Source organism: Convolutriloba macropyga, chromosome 7 (assembly GCF_964194025.1).
Source record: "Convolutriloba macropyga chromosome 7, txConMacr16.3, whole genome shotgun sequence".
Taxonomy (NCBI): domain Eukaryota; kingdom Metazoa; phylum Xenacoelomorpha; order Acoela; family Convolutidae; genus Convolutriloba; species Convolutriloba macropyga.
In genome coordinates, this window is record NC_134474.1 from 19,993,388 (window position 1) to 20,012,876 (window position 19,489).

Sequence of the window (19,489 nt, forward strand, 5' to 3'; positions counted from 1 at the left end):
AAATCACCCCCCAATTTTATCAATGAAAGCGGCAATTTTTATAAGAAACTCCGTGTATTTAGCATAGTGAATTTTTCTAAGAATTGCCATTATTTTTTCTCAGCTTATGCGGTGAAAATAAAATATTCAACACATTCACAGCCAGACGTACAATAATTAACTGCAGTCATTTCTACAACCTCGGCCCGGGTAGCAACGTATTAATTATTGTTCTACGTCAATTTCATTCGTGAGAGGTGAGCAGCTACTGGCACTGAAATGACTGCCGGAATAATTCCCACCCATGGCAGAATTTGGCTCCAGTCAGGGTATGGATCCTGATTTTCGTTTGGGTTTCGTTTGAAGTTCCACTCTGGGTGTTCGTGCTGAAGCGCGTTCAGATCTGCCTCAGCTGAACTTTTGGTCACTCTGCTCCAACCAGCACTCTAAAAGAGAGATCTAAAAGTGGGAATCTTTTTATGTTTTATTTTCAATGTGCATGCTTCTGTAACAACTACAGATAACCCTATTCGTATTTGGAAAAATGAACAGTTCATTTTTATTATTATTAGTTAACAGACTCAGTTTGGAAAAAAGTGTTTTGAGTATCACGTTTGAGCGTCAGATGGATTTGAATGTTTTGTGTTGACGTGTTCTGCCTTTTTACAATACGGTCGAAAACGAGCAACTTCTGTTAAAAAGCGACCGTTTGTGAAAGTTTTTGATACAAGGAGGCTCGGTAATGTGCGATGGCACATAAGGTTCCGACCCCACTCATCCACAATTTTAGCATAAATGGCTACCAAATGAGGAACAGAGAGAAAAACCCAAAATTATAGTTTGGGAATCCCAAAAAACCCAAGTAATTTTCAAAAAAATTGTGTATGAAAGATAAGATATCCTCCAAAACAATTAACTCAATGAAGTAAAAATTGATGCATTAGATTGCTGTGAAATGCCAATATTAAGAAAGCGAGTCAATACGAACAGCAAAATCAAACAACAAACATTAATTACATCAAAAACTTTATGTCCGTTTTAAAAAACAAAATTTAATAAATTCAACATACCGTAAGATAAACCTAAAACTAAACAAAATGACAAATCCCAGAAACAAGTCCCAGAAATCATATGGGACCAGTCCATGAAAAAGTTTTGGTAACAATTAGACAAAAAAGAATAAAAACAGTAAAGTTAAAAAATTCGCTTATTTTGTTTTAAACAAATAAATTCAAAGTGATGAAAACCATTAGAAATCAAGTAAAAAATACCAAAGGTTGACGATTACCAATGCTTCTACAGAAAGGCATCAGGACCTGTCCTTATTCAATTTTTTAAGCGGCTAAAAAGAACAACAAAAAAACTACAAACAAAAGTTCAATTGAAACTTGCCAGAAAAAGATGTTAAAACCGTCAAGCCATATGTTGGCCCTCGAAGTATATTCGATTTCGCCCTTTTCAAATACCGATAATGTATTATATGGCCATTCATTAGTGAGACGAGGTAACAAATAGACAAAAAAGAGAAAAGGAAAAAAGTATGTAATACTTTCGCTTTTTCGAAACAAAATGACATCCAAAGTCATGAAAGACATTAATTACAAACTGAAATATTTAAATAGGGTCGTTTATTCATCCAAAGGAAGCCCTTGAGACGTGCAGTTATCCAGAATAAGTCTTGTGTCTACAACAAGAACGTCAAATGTGACAAAAATCAAATTAATTTACTTTTTTTTGTGAAAAACCGGTGTCCGTCATAGTCAAACCTGTAAGGTCATAACGAATTCTTTAAACAAATAGATTCTGGGACACCAATCCCTTTTGACACCTGCCTTTGACACCTATAACGCCATATTCGACCTGTAATTAACGAGATTAAGTAACAAAAAGAAAAAGAAAAAGAACAAAATTGCGAAGTTAAAAAGTTTTCTTTTTAGTTTTGGAAAACGATTGTTTTCAAAGTCGTGGAAGCCATCAGCTATCTATCAATCGCAGAATACCGGCTCATTTGTTCTCCCATGAAAAGCCAATTAAACCAATCACTATACAGGAAATTTCATACGACCGAAACGACAAAGTAAAAATGACAGTTAAAGACAAAATTAAAAAATTCAATTAATTTCTTCAAGAAAGACGTGTCAAGGCCGTTAAACCGATAATCTATGTCTTTCATCATTTTGATATGGTCATTTGCGTTTAATTTTGAACGCTAATAATGTGATATGAGAACTGTCATTATTGTGATAATGTGACAAAACTAGAAAACGTGAAAAACTGGCAAATATATAAAAACAAAAAAATCTGAAATCTAGTAGTATGAAAGCCAGAAAACAATAACTTCAAGCTTAAAACCGCAATTGAGACTAAATTACTTAATCAATAGAAGGAAGAAACTTTCTTTCTTTGTTGACACTAAGCTACAAGTTGACCAAATTAAGAAAAAATAGAGGAAAAGTTCATTAAGCCATTATTTATTTAAAAATCAATGATTTTTAAAAGTCAAAACGACCATAAACTTTCAAGTAAACAACTAAATGAATTAACTTGGAGCTTCTGTGGAAGCCAATAGGAGCTATCACTCCTGAGCTTTGATTTGATATGTTCTGTTCTTTATTAATAAAAAAAGTGTCTTTTTTTTCAAAAAATACCGACTGATTACAATCCCAATTCTTTTTGTATTGTAACAATCCAAGATTGGCCGAGAACTAGCCCGGCTAATGCTTATTGTTCGCCAGGAACAAGTGATTTTTCGAATGTCGTAGATATAGAAAGTTTGTTAGTTGAAAACTGAAAAACGAATTCTGCATTTTTGATAATCAACGAAAAAAGATAGCAAAAAACGGCAAAGTTTTAATTACAGAGCACTCTCAGCGGAAGTTGAAGTAAGAATAGCCCCCTTCTGAGTCTACAAAGATTGTATTAGTGTTGTTTTGGGGTGTACTGCCGGCAAACTTAATCAAAGTGGACTGAAGTAGCTTATTTCGTGCTGTTTTTGATGAAAAAGGCTGAACTTTGAAATATTTAGCCAGAATTTTTGACCAAGAAAATTTAATCAAAACAATCAATAATGCTTGTTTGTCTTTAAAAATAAAATCAATGACATTATTCTTAAAAATTTTAACAAATCTTTGCAAAATTGACAAAAATTTAGGAAAAAATTCCGGAAAATGTGAATAAAAACAACGTGAATTCCCTCTATTTTCTCAGAAGTTTAAACCTCGATAACTCCCTGTAGAAAACCAAAATTAAAAAAATCTTTTTAATTCCATTTTCTACGCTGGACGAGCTTTCTAATGATACCAGTCTCAACTCTCTACGATTAATATATCGATCGGCGAAAATTGACTGAACAAAAAAACCCGTTTGAGTATATAGTTCCTCCCCCCTCAAGAATGGTCGAATAATAAATTTTTAGGAGATGATAATTTTCATTCTTCTCTATAGAGTATAACCGCTTTCGACCGATTAATAAGATTGTTTTCAGAAGGAGGCTGTCTTGAGCAAGATTTTAGGGAAATAATTTTTTAATTGTTTATTTTTTATCTGATTTCCATGTTTTTTCATTATTTTTTTCCATTGTTAGTCACATTTCAGTTATTGAGTCCTGCAAAAGCCCCTACCAAACCTAAACTAACCATTTGGTCCTCCGTTCATCATTAGATATACCCAACATGTAGTTTTTCCATTACACGAAGATGCGTAACATTCTATAAAAGAATTCTACAGGAAAAAAATTGATAAATCTTTGTTTCTGTGGCTTTAAATCCAAATTTATGATTGGAATATGATTCGCAAAAAGCAATAGTAATCTAAATAAAATTGGTTTAGAAAATTGGAAATTTGTTTTTGCGAGGAAATAGTTGAGCACATCCCCATGAAGGCTTCCTTTTGCAAAAAAGCGGGGGATATTTAAAGCAGAAAAATTCTGAAGGCAGATTTATTAAAAGCATTTGATGCTTTCTATCTATATTTTGTTTGTTTTCTAATTTCTACAATTTTTATCACAGACTGTTATCAATTTGAAATTTTTTCCACTCTTCCTTCATTTTCAGAAAAAAATAGATTGCGCAATAAATATATGATTTTGCACTTTTTCTGATAGAAAGCAAGGTACTATATGACAGAATAGAAAGACATGAACAAAAAAAGTTGACAAAGTTTTAAACGCTAGAGAACCGATTTTGAGTTAAACTTGAATCACGCATGACATTAATAGTCTTGATTTTTGTCAGAACATCAAAACTGCTAATTTTTGACAAAAAGAGAAATAGCTCATGAAAATGCAGAACACAGTGAAACCATAACACAAAAACTGAGTGATCAACTTTCGCCTTGAATGAAGTCAGATATCGACTAATTTGCGTAATACTGAATGTATTTTTGTACCTAATTGCATTTTAATTTTTTTTCCATCTGACCGGATTATATAGTGTTTCGCGAATATCTTCTCAACTATATCTGTGAATGCAGAACATTTTTACAGAGATTTAAAAGGAAGATCAATAACCGAAAAACGTGCTTCTTAATGCACAATCCAGTATTTTTTCGAAAAGCAAGTGCTATAAGTATTAATTATACTTGCTTGAAGTCAACAATAAAAATTTAACATGAAATCCTCACCTCACTTTGAAAACACTTTTCTCGTACTGAAATTGAAAGTACCATTAAAATTAAAGTACTCTCTTTTGATGTTAAAAGGATTGCACTATGGCGCTGCAAGATTAACCAATTGTTCGAGTATTCCTTGAAAAGTTTTTCACTTCATTCGAATTTTTGTGATATTTTAGTCCATATCTTTTCAAATTGAAACAAAAAACTAGTCTTCAATTTCAATTTTAGTACCAACATGTAACTTGAAAATAACGTTTTCGTTCGAACAATTATTAGAAACCCTTTTTAATTGAAATTTTTGCTTTTGCCATCTGAAAATTCTACTTTATGAATGAGGAAGAAGCTGAAGGTATTGATTACCAGGGAGGAATCACGAAGAACTTTGAAAAATTCAAAAATTTGAAAACTTTGAAAAATTCAAAAGTCGAAAATTCATAGAACCTTAAAATTTATAACTGTCTTAAATATCGGTGAATTGATAGGGTGGACGTTAAGAGGATCGGATGATCCCGTTGTCCATCCTCTCCATACTGTGCTAAAATGATTGCTCTAGCGAACAAATTTTGATGTGATTTGTAATTTTGGAGAAATTTATTCTTTCTTTCTTTCTTTCTTTCTTTATAAATAAACCCCACAGCTCTCGAAAGTTCAATTGATAAATTTGGTTCTGAATGAAAACACTTCAAGATCCCTCACAAGTTTTTGCGACTCCTTTTGCCAAGTCACAAGAGGGAGAAAAGAAAGGACAGAAAATTTTTTAACCTTGAACCCTGTGCAAACAGTTTTTAGGTTAATATTTCAGAGAGAAGAATCTGCACTGACACCCACTGTGTCCTGTGCACTTGTTTTGTTCAAGAATTTATGTAGCGTTTTCTTGGCAACAGTCTCCGTACAAAGCTCATAGTCGACTTCAGTCCGCTCAAAGCTTGTTTGTTGAGGTTCATTGGATTGCGCTTCAGAATATCGCATCAAAACTCGTCAGAGGGACCACAAAAATTCCACTGCTTGAGCATTTGTCCAGCTTGTTGTTTACGGCCAAAATCTTATAAACTGGCGATCTTGAAGTCCTTCTGGTTGTTCTTCAGAAGCATAACGAGCAGGAACTCCGCGAGCAAAACGCGTTTGGATACAGTTAATTCTATCATTTGGGGGGGGGGGATATCTTTTATAAATATTGTCTCGACAATATCGTGCAATTCTTTTGTATTGACCTTGTTTCGGAACAAACAATAAGCGTGTGCAACCATAAATGGACCACCGGCACTGTCCAGGCTCATTAGCAATCTCAAAGGATACTATTTAAAAGACACCTATAACAAGTATCAGTATCATCAAGTTCCATGTTCCTAGCATATCAAAAGCACTAATCAATAGCGTTGTTCGTCCTCTAATCATCTACTCGGAGACATTCTAGAATTTCTGCTGTCACTTTTGACAAGTTTAAAGTAAATCTCGTAGTTTTCCCCGATTACAACGAAACTGAACGTTTACCATGTATATTTTGTTCCTGTCGCTGTTTATGGCAACCAAAGAATATCGGCGACAAAAACTATTATTCGATCCTTGGAGAAAGTACAAAGAATTTCAAACAAAAATTAAAAGTTTATCCTAATTTTTTTTCGAAATGCGCGAACTTTTTCTGTTTTTTCATGCGCAAAAAGAACTACGAGATCTCTACCCAAGAGTTTACGAAAACATTACAAAGACACACGCGACATGGAAAAAGCAGAGAGTTTTTCAATGCCTAATTTTTGACTGAAAAAGACAATGATTGAAAGGACATCAATATTGTTCAACATGATCAGTCGTGTCTCAAATAAAAGTTTCTTCGAGTTAACAAAAACGATCTTACTCTTTTTTAAGCAAAATATTTTGAGAAGTGTTCAAAAAATCACACATGTTCTTGACGACAACTGTGACAAAAACGAACAATCAAAATGCTGAATTTGTTAACAAACTTGGGATGCAAAACTGTGGATTAACATCCATAAAGCCTGTGCTACTAGTATATAGCAATATATTGGAAAAGTTATCCGTTGAATTTTACTTTGTATTTTCTGTTTGATGAAAATGGACACAGATAGAGGAGCTGCGAAAAAATTTATTGCCATAATGTTGATTTACTGAGAAATACTTGATTGCATCAAGGAAATTAAGGTTTATATTGGGTAATTTGAGTATGTAACGGGTCATATTCTGTGAAAATTAATTGTTTTCTGTCTATTTGTCAAAACCCGGTTCTTGTTGAATTGTTTTCTCGTGTATTTGAAAAAAAAGCAAATTTTGAGACGATAGTTCATAGTTGTACTCTATTGTCCGCCACTTAAAGGCTTCCGTTCTTACATCTGTTACAAATTTAATGTGAGATTCTTGATTCTCTTGATGTTAAAATTCCTTCTTGTTTATGATCAACTCTAAGTATTGCGGCTGAGCTTAACAACTCAGAAATTAAATTCAATAGCGCTCCAAGGCCATTTCAAGCCTTAAAGCTAGAATAGCGTGACAAGCGAAATTTAATGCTACATTCTATTTAAGCCAAACGGATTTGGTCATTTTTTTCATTTAGCAAATATTATTAGTACACAATCGTCATTCATGAAGTCAAACTATAACTCAAACTCGAACTACCTCAACAACCAGCAAAACAATACTACGACTTAACAGTATTGCATCAGATTCTTTGCGATTGGATTGCGAATCAACCTGTTATTGATACAGAATATTCGACAAAACTTCTACATGGTTAACGAATTTCCCATGACATCAAGTTTACACTGAAAAAGTGACGTTATGGAAAAGTGTTCACATTCTGTCGACATTATTATCTACAACCAATCAACAGTTGAATTTGACATGTAAATCCACGTGACTAGCAGCATAAAAGGAGCTTGGAAAACTACCAAAAATCAGTTGAAACTCGTTAATTTTGTCTTGTTAAACTCACATACAGTGCGCATTGAAGCACACTTTCTTGAGCGGTAAGTTACTTGTTATCGTGTCTTGTTTCTGTAGATCATATTAGTGATTGTACAGTTTTAACTTTACTTTGACTCGTGAAAAGAGAATTAACTTTGATATTCTCAAAACGTTCTTTCTGAGGAACGGAGTTCCTAAGTAAGAGAAACTTTGTGCAAAGCATAAAGTCAGTTTCTCTTACTGGCTTTAACGAAGCCTGGTGTAGTTCACAAATTGCGTTATTGAGCAATTGATTGTACGGAAAGCACAAAGTGCGAATTTCGTTACATTTGTTAACTTTGATTAACGTGCGAATTTGGTTACCTTTGTTAACTTAGATTATCGGGAAAAGGTCGCCGAGAACATTAAAACATTGCGAGGTAGAAATTGTTTACCCTAAGCAGTCGCTAGGACAGTTACCTAGAGCTGCACATAAGGGGTTTTGCATTTTCGAATCATAATTTGAGTTATTAACCAAAACTTAAACAACATTTAATTGTTTGAAACAAGTTTGTTATTTAGCAAAGCTGAACAATTAGTTATTTGAAATTATTGAACCACAAGTAATGCAATGGTAATCTACAGTATAGCGGATAATACAGTTCACAAAAGTTAACTGCAAAAACACAATATCCGGACAGATTTGAAACCGCTGAAACGAACTGGGCGGTGTAAAGTTTTCCTTGACTTTGATAGGAAAGCAGCCGTTACATTTGGTCCGCCGACCCGGACAGTGGAAGGCAAACTGCCGTCCAACCTGATGAAGAGATTGCCGAAGGCAACCCCAAAAGAGAATCAAACAAATCAACAGCAACAGGCTAGTGAGGCGAACAGAAGAGTGCAATTCACAAAACAGGTTGAAGAATTGACCTCTTTAAAACGGAACAAGCAAAGCAAACAGCAACCAGGCAATTCGAGCACAACCAGCAGAGAGGAGCTTCAATCCACAGCTCACAGGTACGACACGAGATTCCGAGACTTAGTGGAAGAAGTCAACACTAAAAGAAGTCTTGGCTACAAAATAAATGAAGATTCAGATCGACCCAACAAATTAAAGGTCCTCTATCAACAGACTGTCCACCTCCTAGAGGAAGAAATACCCAAGCAACTGCAGCGTCGAAACAAGCTTGTGCCCTACCAAGCAAATTTCGTTGAAGAACATCTGAAAGAAGCAAGGAAGTGCAAAGCAAGTTTGGACTATCATTGGCTTTCATATATAAGCAAAGGCACGCAACCAGAAACGCATCCCAAGCTGTGAATGACAGCGAGAGCCACAACAACTACCCAACGGACAGCCCAGTTGCTCAAACAGTGCAAAATGGAGCAAAAGCAAGTGGCCAAGAGACGGAGAATGCTTCGGAAACATCTTCAGCAAAGCAAAGGCGCGAGGAAAGGATGAAGAAGTTTGATATCGAGTTCGAAACCAAGATGCGACTGGAACAGGCACGGTTCGAGCGGAGGAGGCTAGAGCTGGAGATGCAAATGAAAGAACTGGAAACCAAGCATCAACTGCTGGAGGAAGAGCGTGAGCTGGAGCGCAAAGTGAAGAGAACGGCATTAGAAAACGATGATGCTCGTTCCCAATCAACTGGTGCTCGAGACAAATCATCTTTCAACTGGACCCCCAAGAAGAGAGATGTCTCTGACTGGGCCAGCAGAATAGACAACCTTCTAACACCAGATCGATCAACAGCTCGCTTCGAAGTAACCCCTGAAGTAAACAGGCAAAGTCACTTCTCACGATATCGCAGTTCACGAGACCGATTCTCAAGTGTTGAAGACCGAGACGTTTCCCCCAGAGCTGGTCTATTACGATACAACACTGGCTATTCAGGTAGTAGTAGCCTACCAAAGCTGAAGTTGAACAACTTCGACGGGAACCCTCTCGAATGGCCGGAGTGGTCTAGTATGTTCATTGCTACAGTGGATCAACGACCAATACCAGACTCAGAGAAGATGAGCCATCTGAAGACTCTGCTGACAGGCAAGGCAAGGTCAGCAATCTCTGGAATGGGCTATTCTGGACAGTTCTATGGTGCTGCATGGAGCATTCTGGAGAGGAAATTTGGAAGGCCTCATGTGATCATTGATGCACAACTGGAGAGTCTTCGCAAAGCAAGTCAGGTGAAACCACACGACTCAACAGGTCTGATCAGTTTCCCAGTTATTGTTTCGAACTTTGTGAATGTGCTCAAAGAGTACAAGCAGATTGGTGATCTGCAATCAAGCTCGACATTGTATATGGCAGTAGATAATCTACCCCAAGTTCTCAAAGAGAAGTGGTGGTTCTATGTTGATGATAAAGATGAAGATTGGCCTGATCTGATTATGTTTGAAAAATGGCTATCAAGGATAGCATTCGTGCACGAAGGGTTTTCAGCTTTCAAGGGAGAGCGAAGAGAAGAAGACCGAAGAAGCACAAATAGAGACAAACGGTTCTCGAAAACGTCGACCTTCAGTGCAAGTTCCAACGTGAAAGAAACGAAGCAAACGCAAAGTGACAACTGTCCGCTAGCTGATGGCACTCATAAAATATGGAACTGTCCACTATTCAGGAATATGAGTGTGAATGATCGGTACGCAGCAGTGAGAAAGCAACGCTTATGTTACGGATGTCTAGGCAAAGGACATGCAATCAAAGATTGTAAAGTCAATGCGTGCGGCATCAATGGATGCATCAAGAAGCACAACCGATTGATACACTCAGAAAACCAAATGGACGAAGGCAATCATGCAGTCAACGTAAGCGCAGCAACAATCAACCAGAGTAACGAAGTTACTAGCTTCCTTCAGATAGTTCCTGTCTCAATACAGAGTGGTGGCAACCGGCTGAACACATATGCTTTCCTCGATAGTGGATCAACGGTTTCATTCATCGATCAAAGTGTGCAAGAGAAGTTACGAGCCCAAGGCACCGATGTGATGCTCAACATAGCTGGCATACATGGAACAAAGGACCTGAAGACAGAAAAGGTTCCTCTCAAAATAAAGGGACTACATTCAAAGGTGCATTCAATTGAAGCATTTGCACACCCATCAATCTCCTTGGGAAACACAAACTACAACTACAACAAGCTGAAGCAAAGCTTCAACCACTTGAGTGTTTTACCAAACAAAAGCTTCAACTTGATGGAAGTTGGCGTCATCCTTGGTCAAGATGCTTATGAGCTACAACGCCCATTGGACTATAAGATAGGCCCTCGAAGCGAACCTTTCGCCGTTCTAACAGAGCTAGGATGGGTAGTCAGTGGACCCATGACGGGCAAAAGAAGACAAAATGTTTGTCATTTCGCCTTTACTGAAGATGTGAAAGTGGCTGAGAATATCCAAACCTGGTGGGACATAGAAACCTATGCTTCCAAAATCAACGTCGTCAGTCAGTCAAAAAGGGAACTGCAGGCACAAAGGATGCTAGAGAGTACGACAAAGTTCACAGGCGAGCGATACGAAGTGGGAATGCTGTGGAGTGAACCAGAGCCAAACCTACCGAACAACTACAGCTCAGCCCTGGGTCAGCTTTATTCACTGGAGCGAAGATTCCAAAGGGACCCAAACTTGAAGAGTTTGTATCAACAGTCAATAGATACAGATGTAGAAAAAGGATTCGTAAAGATATTGGACGAGTCCGAAGTGAAAGGCACCTTCGGGAAAGAATGGTATTTGCCCCACCATCCAGTGCTAAACCCGAACAAGCCTGGCAAAGTAAAACGTGTTTGCAATGCTGCCTCAAAGTACAAAGAAGTATGCCTTAACGATAAGCTACTAGCAGGACCTGATCTGCTACATGGGTTGATTGGAACAATATTCAGATTCCGTGAAGGACCAATAGCCATGACAGCTGACATCGAATCGATGTTTCTACAAGTGCAAGTTCCCGAACAGGATAGAAGTTGCTTGAGGTTCTTATGGCGTCCTAGAACAAACGAACCTGTTCAGATATACGAATATCATCGTCATGTTTTTGGAGCTAAGAGTTCTCTAACTTGTGCAAACTATGCTCTCAAGCGAGTGGGACTGGACAACGAAAAAGAGTATCCGATTGCAGCAAAGGCCATACAAAACCACTTCTACATGGACGATTTCATCAAATCGGTAGAAACCCCTGAAGAAGCAATTGAAGTCTTTAATCAACTACAACCTCTTCTATCACGACATGGATTTGAACTGAAGAAGTGGATAAGCAACAACGAGGCAGTTACCGAAGCAATCCCAGAGGACTTGAAGTCAATCAGCAACACAAAGCAAGTCGAAGTGGAACCCAATAAGGAGGGATCCTCAGTGCTAGGACTACAATGGACCGTTACTGATGACAGTCTTCAAGTATGCAGAGGTACAAACAAGGAAGTTGAAGCACCTATAACCCAGAGGAAGATTCTGTCATTGGTATCTTCAGTATTCGACCCGATCGGATTGTTTGCTCCGTTCAGTGTTCATATGAGACGACTTCTGAAAGGCATCTGGACTAAGAATGGACAACATTGGGACAACGAAGTGGAGCCTAGCGAAGAAGAAGAATTCCTGAGATGGAAAGAACAACTTCCAATAGTGGCTGAAACCAGCATCGATAGAAGATACTTCAACAGAGAGAGAGGGATAAAACCGAACTTCATGTGTTTGCTGACGCATCTGAAGACACGATGTGTGCAGTGGCCTATCTACGTTCACAACCAAAAGAATACTCAGCTGACTTAGCATTTGTCATTGGAAAATGCAGAGTGGCACCGATGAGGCATCTTTCAATACCACAATTGGAGTTGCAAGCGGCAGTCATGGCAGTGAGGTTGAAAGAACAGATAGTCAAGGAACATGAAATGAGGATAAATAGTTGCAGTTTTTGGTCAGACTCAACTACGGTATTGCAGTGGATACACAGTTCCCATCGTAAACAACAAGTGTTTGTGGCCAATTGAGTGGCTGAGATACTAGATACAACCGATGTTTCACAGTGGAAACATGTGAGCGGTATCAACAACCCAGCGGACATTGACACCAGAGCAGTCAACATTGAGGAACTCAAGAGAAGTGAGTGGCTCACTGGGCCGGCCTGGTTGAAACAACCAGAAAGCGAATGGCCACAGCAAGTGAACCTCATATTTGCCTCAGATGAAGAGAATATACCCTCGTCAGTCTTCATGATACAGGCTGAAGAGAAGAAAGCTGTTATCCAGTGGGAACGATTCAGTAACTTCAACAGACTAGTATATACAGTGGCATACGTACAGCGAGCATTGAACAAACACAGACCAGCAACACTCATAGTTAGCATTGAAGAGAGAGAAAAAGCAAAAGCAACGATCTTCAAACTACTACAACAAGAACAGTTTGGTGAAGAGATGAAATCTCTGAAAACTGAAAAGGAAAATCCAAAAGGCAGCAAAATCCTACAACTCTCACCTTTCCTAGATGAAGAAGGACTTATTCGAGCTAAAGGCAGAATAGGCAAAAGTCAACTGGACTTTAATGCAAAGCATCCAATTTTGCTACATTGGAAACATCATGCGGTTGATTTATTCTTGCGAAACGAGCACAAGGACAATCAACACGAGGGCACTGAGCATGTAAGAAACATTGTTCAGCAGAAGATTTGGATCCTAGGCATGCGGAACGCCTTAAGATCAATCAAGAACAAGTGCGTTACCTGCAGAAAAGGCAGAGCACAAACGATAGCACCAGTCATGGCAGATCTACCCGAAGAGCGGTTAGATGCTTCAACAGCCTTTACAAATGTTGGAGTTGACTACTTTGGCCCTTTCATTGTGAAGATTGGGCGAAGAAACGAAAAGCGATGGTGTTGTCTCTTTACTTGTCTAACTATGAGAGCGGTGCATATAGAAGTGGTACCCAAGTTGGACACAAATAGTTGTCTCAATGCAATAATGAGATTTATTGCTCGAAGAGGCAAACCAAGTACAATCATCAGTGACAACGGAACAAACTTTGTTGGAGCTGAAAGAGAGTTTGCAGAGTACGTTGCGGCATGGAACAAAGAAGGGATCGAAGGACATCTAATTCAACGAGGAATCAGATGGAAGTTCAACCCAACCGCAGCACCTCACTTTGGAGGAGTATGGGAGCGGTTGGTGAGAAGTTGCAAGAAAGCAATGTATGCAGTGTTGGGGAACAGATCAGTCACCGAGGACGTTCTTTCAACAACGATGTGTATTGTTGAGCAGACGTTGAACGCGAGACCTTTGACTCCAGTCAGTTCAGCTGCTAATGACTTAGAAGCATTGACCCCCAATCACTTCTTGCTTGGCAACAAGAACGTTTGCTTACCCTACCTACCATGCGCGGAGGAATTTGTCGATCATCGAAAGCTCTTTCGACAAACTCAAGCCTAAGAAAATCTCATATGGGACAGATTTCTGAAAGAATATCTGCCAACTCTGAATAATCGGCAAAAATGGCGATCTACGGCGAACGAAACCCTTAAAGAAGGCGACCTCGTTTGGTTGATCGAAGACAGCGATAAGCGTGGATATTACAATCTAGGTCGAGTTGCGGAGACCATCGATGGGTCTGACGGTGTGATTCGATCAGCGATAGTTCGAACGAACGACGGGGTGTACAAGAGACCAGCAGTGAAGCTCGCCCCAGTACTACCTGGAAAAGATGTTTTCGCGATGGAAAACAGGGCCGGCAATATTGCGGCTGAGCTTAACAACTCAGAAATTAAATTGAATAGCGCTCCAAGGCCATTTCAAGCCTTAATGCTAGAATAGCGTGACAAGCGAAATTTAATGCTACATTCTATTTAAGCCAAACGGATTTGGTCATTTTGTTCATTTAGCAAATATTATTAGTACACAATCGTCATTCATGAAGTCAAACTAAAACTCAAAACTCGAACTACCTCAACAACCAGCAAAACAATACTACGACTTAACAGTATTGCATCAGATTCTTTGCGATTGGATTGCGAATCAACCTGTTATTGATACAGAATATTCGACAAAACTTCTACATGGTTAACGAATTTCCCATGACATCAAGTTTACACTGAAAAAGTGACGTTATGGAAAAGTGTTCACATTCTGTCGACATTATTATCTACAACCAATCAACAGTTGAATTTGACATGTAAATCCACGTGACTAGCAGCATAAAAGGAGCTTGGAAAACTACCAAAAATCAGTTGAAACTCGTTAATTTTGTCTTGTTAAACTCACATACAGTGCGCATTGAAGCACACTTTCTTGAGCGGTAAGTTACTTGTTATCGTGTCTTGTTTCTGTAGATCATATTAGTGATTGTACAGTTTTAACTTTACTTTGACTCGTGAAAAGAGAATTAACTTTGATATTCTCAAAACGTTCTTTCTGAGGAACGGAGTTCCTAAGTAAGAGAAACTTTGTGCAAAGCATAAAGTCAGTTTCTCTTACTGGCTTTAACGAAGCCTGGTGTAGTTCACAAATTGCGTTATTGAGCAATTGATTGTACGGAAAGCACAAAGTGCGAATTTCGTTACATTTGTTAACTTTGATTAACGTGCGAATTTGGTTACCTTTGTTAACTTAGATTATCGGGAAAAGGTCGCCGAGAACATTAAAACATTGCGAGGTAGAAATTGTTTACCCTAAGCAGTCGCTAGGACAGTTACCTAGAGCTGCACATAAGGGGTTTTGCATTTTCGAATCATAATTTGAGTTATTAACCAAAACTTAAACAACATTTAATTGTTTGAAACAAGTTTGTTATTTAGCAAAGCTGAACAATTAGTTATTTGAAATTATTGAACCACAAGTAATGCAACGGTAATCTACAGTATAGCGGATAATACAGTTCACAAAAGTTAACTGCAAAAACACAATATCCGGACAGATTTGAAACCGCTGAAACGAACTGGGCGTTGTAAAGTTTTCCTTGACTTTGATAGGAAAGCAGCCGTTACATTTGGTCCGCCGACCCGGACAGTGGAAGGCAAACTGCTGTCCAACCTGATGAAGAGATTGCCGAAGGCAACCCCAAAAGAGAATCAAACAAATCAACAGCAACAGGCTAGTGAGGCGAACAGAAGAGTGCAATTCACAAAACAGGTTGAAGAATTGACCTCTTTAAAACGGAACAAGCAAAGCAAACAGCAACCAGGCAATTCGAGCACAACCAGCAGAGAGGAGCTTCAATCCACAGCTCACAGGTACGACACGAGATTCCGAGACTTAGTGGAAGAAGTCAACACTAAAAGAAGTCTTGGCTACAAAATAATTGAAGATTCAGATCGACCCAACAAATTAAAGGTCCTCTATCAACAGACTGTCCACCTCCTAGAGGAAGAAATACCCAAGCAACTGCAGCGTCGAAACAAGCTTGTGCCCTACCAAGCAAATTTCGTTGAAGAACATCTGAAAGAAGCAAGGAAGTGCAAAGCAAGTTTGGACTATCATTGGCTTTCATATATAAGCAAAGGCACGCAACCAGAAATGAATGCAGAGCAAAACAACGCATCCCAAGCTGTGAATGACAGCGAGAGCCACAACAACAACACATAAATGAACAAATTTTTTTCGTAGTCGTCTCAAGTGATTCTTGGGATGATTTATATTTATTTTGAAATGTTTCTGTTCCAATGTTTGTGTATAATTGACCTACAAATGTAAGAGGTATTTTGATATAATGACCATCTGAGCTGAGAAAACAGTGCTTTCCTTGCACATACATTCCAATTGCAACATAATCAGATGATTACATCAAATCTTTGATTGTTCAATTGAGTTGACTGTTGGCAAGACGCATTTATGCTGAAGACCTTAAAATTTATAATTTTTTGGACAGAAAGTCCACGGACCGAACTCCAAGTCAATATCAGTAGTAGGCAAGTCTAAATCTAAGTCTTATTTCGTTTCCCGGTATTGGTCAAGTCTAAATGCAAGTCATATAGATATCTGACAAGTCTTTGTCAAGACTTGGAGTACACTTGCAAGTTGATTCCTAAGTCAAAACCAAATTTTCAAAAAAAAATTTGAGTGAAAATTTTGAATAAATAATGTGAGTTTCTCCACTTTTTGTATGAAAAAATTTTTGTATCATTTGTGATATTCGCAATTTTTTAATGCTAGGTTTCGTTTTTGCGGACAAGCATCGTATCATACGCAAAAAGGCCAGTATTTTCTTTTTTTTTGTCGTTTTTCTGGCAAATATATTAGGTTTAGGAGGATAACTGAGAAGAACATTTGAACTTACCAAAATTCTAAGCGTGGTAAAGCTCTTCTAAAAATTCAATGATTAGACAAGTTTTTTGCATGGAAACTTCGCCGTTAATGATTCCAATTTCATTATTATTCAAGTTCTATTCAACAGAAAATATCATTTGTGCAAACAATTTTTATTTTCTTTAGAAATCATTTTCGTGCGCCTCTTGTTGTTTCCTAAGTCACCAGACTGAGTTTTTCTTGAATCGCATTGACATCTCCTTGTCGGAATTTTTTCCAAACAATCATATTTTGACAAATCTGTTTAATAGTTCTTAAGTCAGAAGGGTTCCGATTGGCAATTAAATAACGGCTCCTGTTAGCTAAAATTGTTTTCTGACGCCCTTAATTTACTAAAACTTTTGTTCTTGATCTTTTACCGAACACAGATACCTGAAATTTTGTGAAACAAAAAGATCATTTTTTCTAAGAACTTCTAAAGTAGTACCAAAACTCTGTGAAGTTTACAAACCTGCTATCTCATATCAAAAACGTGAATAAAAGGAGTGTATACGGCTCTTACCTGCATTATATCTGCCATGGCCAGGAAAACAAAGTTGGTAGCGGTAAACACAACAACGATCAGAGATAGAACCCGATGTCTACTCCTTTTGACACCAAGAAGAGCCAAATACGTCACAAATGTCGTCACTGCTACGGTATGCTCCAAAATATAGAAACACCTGGCTGCTTTTATTTCACCGTTTATGTCTTCATCAAGATTCCAACATATTTTTTGATCATCAGATTTGTAATCTTTAAAGCAGACGTTGATACATACACGCCAGATGCCATAGCTAACTGTCACATTTGTTGGGATAACTGATCCGTTCAAATTAATTTTCCCAGAAAATGGGAACGATTTACCATAATTGCCCTCAGCGCAAAATGCGAAAAAGAGAGATACAAATATTAAACTTGCTCCGATACCAACAAAAAGGACTTTATTGCTACCGTCATTCATGACTAGACAATGTCAAATTAACTCTTGAAAAAAATTGAACTTTGATCTCGATTCCGAGAAATGGTGGTCCAAATTTATGCAATACACTTGTAAGGTGGTAGAACAATAAGAACAACGGTCTGCATGGTTTTATTGTATCAAAAACGACCCGATTGTTGTTCATAGTTGTACTCTATTGTCCACCACTTGAAGGCTTCCGTTCTTACATCTGTTACAAATTTAATGTGAGATTCTTGTTCTCTTGATGTTAAAATTCCTTCTTGTTTATGATAAACTCTAAGATTGGCTCAAGTTGATATGATGGGCCGATATTTCAATACAGGAAATAAGATGCCATCAACACATAAGTGAACAAATTTTTTTCTTGGTCGGCACTAGTGATTCTTGGGATGATGAATATTTATTTTTAATTGTTTCTGTTCCAATGTTTGTGTATTATTGACTTACAAATGTAACAGGTATTTTGATGTAATGACCAACTGGGATGATGAATATTTATTTTTAAATATTTCTGTTCCAATGTTTGTGTATTATTGACTTACAAATGTAACAGGTATTTTGATGTAATGACCATCACATTACTTGCTTTTCTTGCACATATATTCTAATTGCAACAAAATAAGGTGATTACATCAGATCTTTGCTCGTTCAATTGAATTAGTTGCTTGAAGGCCCCAATTATGCTTAAGACCTTAAAATTTATAATTTTTTGGACAGAAATACCCCGGATCGAACTCCAAGTCAATATCAGTACTAAGCAAGTCTAAATCCAAATCTTATTTCGTTTTCCAGTATTGGTCAAGTCTAAATGCAAGTCTTACAGGTCTGACAAGTCTTTGTCAAGACTTGGAGTACACTTGCAAGTTGATTCCCAGGTAAAAACCAAATTTTCCAAAAATTTCGAGTGAAAATTTTGAACTTTGATAAATTTTGTAACGTCCCACGATTTTTGGGGTTAATTGTTAGCCTTTTTCCCGGGGTGCTTTGACATCTCAAAGCAATTCAAAACTATCAGAAGCACCTTGGGTGTCAGATTAGGCTATTTTAATGGGTTTTCAGGTGTCTCTGATCCATTTTCAGCCGTTTCTTATCCGTTTTAAGCCAAATTTTAGTCGAAAATCAAAATTATTTAATTTCTCAGACTCCGCAAATGTCGAACATTACCTCGAGGGGCAAAATCTTGAAAAGGGAAATACTGGAAGGGTCACATAGGCCAATCCAGCCAAGGCTCGGACCATAGAGCTGTACCCCGAGACCAGTTAGTTCAGAAGCCAATGCTTGCCTCAGTCAGTCATAGTGTGATTTATGAGTTGTGGAAAAACTTTGGTTATGAGCGAACGTTTTTTGTGACGTTTTTTTAGACTTGTCAAGTCTTGTCCAAGGCTTGCATTTAGACGTGCACGTCGTGACTAAGACTCGCATTTAGACGTGCATGTCTTGGACATCTAAATATTGCCCAGTACTGATATTGGCTAGCCGTTAGGTCCGGGAAGCTAGAAAAATTTTTTTTAGATTATTTTACTCAATAAAATTTTAGCGTAAGCTTACCTTAAATGAGCTGAGATAAGTTTAACAGAACTTTCTCTTTGAATCTCATTGTTATTTTTTCCCGGTTTCTGCAAAAACAATTGTACGAAACCAGTAAAATTATTTTTTCAAAAAATCAAGCTCTACTTGAAACACCCGTGCTCATGATTTGTGCAAAAAATGTTAAACGGGCGTGTTTTAATTTCATTTCTGGAGGATATTAGAAGAAACCATTCAATAAATTGATTTGTTTTATTGTTCTTTT

The 19,489-nt window shown here is 37.7% G+C and overlaps 3 protein-coding genes across 3 annotated transcripts in view; 1 reads left to right on the top strand and 2 right to left on the bottom strand.

Moving 5' to 3' along the window:
• Positions 1 to 19,489, bottom strand: part of LOC142342683 (tubby-related protein 4-like) — a 450,983-nt gene that overhangs the window by 320,729 nt on the left and 110,765 nt on the right. The window lies entirely within an intron of this gene.
• Positions 1 to 19,489, top strand: part of LOC142342684 (apoptosis-resistant E3 ubiquitin protein ligase 1-like) — a 330,839-nt gene that overhangs the window by 96,799 nt on the left and 214,551 nt on the right. The window lies entirely within an intron of this gene.
• Positions 49 to 17,757, bottom strand: LOC142342149 (uncharacterized). Its single transcript, XM_075393350.1, has 2 exons — positions 17,257 to 17,757; positions 49 to 425 (listed from the first exon to the last, which is right to left on the bottom strand). Exons 1-2 carry the CDS (start codon positions 17,695 to 17,697, stop codon positions 213 to 215), a joined length of 654 nt encoding a protein of 217 aa, XP_075249465.1. The 5' UTR covers positions 17,698 to 17,757; the 3' UTR covers positions 49 to 212.

Excerpts from the sequence above, each read along its gene's own strand:
- LOC142342149 (XM_075393350.1), bottom strand. The coding sequence starts at position 17,697 with ATGAATGACGGTAGCAATAAAGTCCTTTTTGTTGGTATCGGAGCAAGT. Across the intron at positions 426-17,256 it reads CCATGGCAGATATAATGCAG|AGTGCTGGTTGGAGCAGAGT; the intron begins GTAAGAGCCGTA and ends TCTCTCTTTTAG.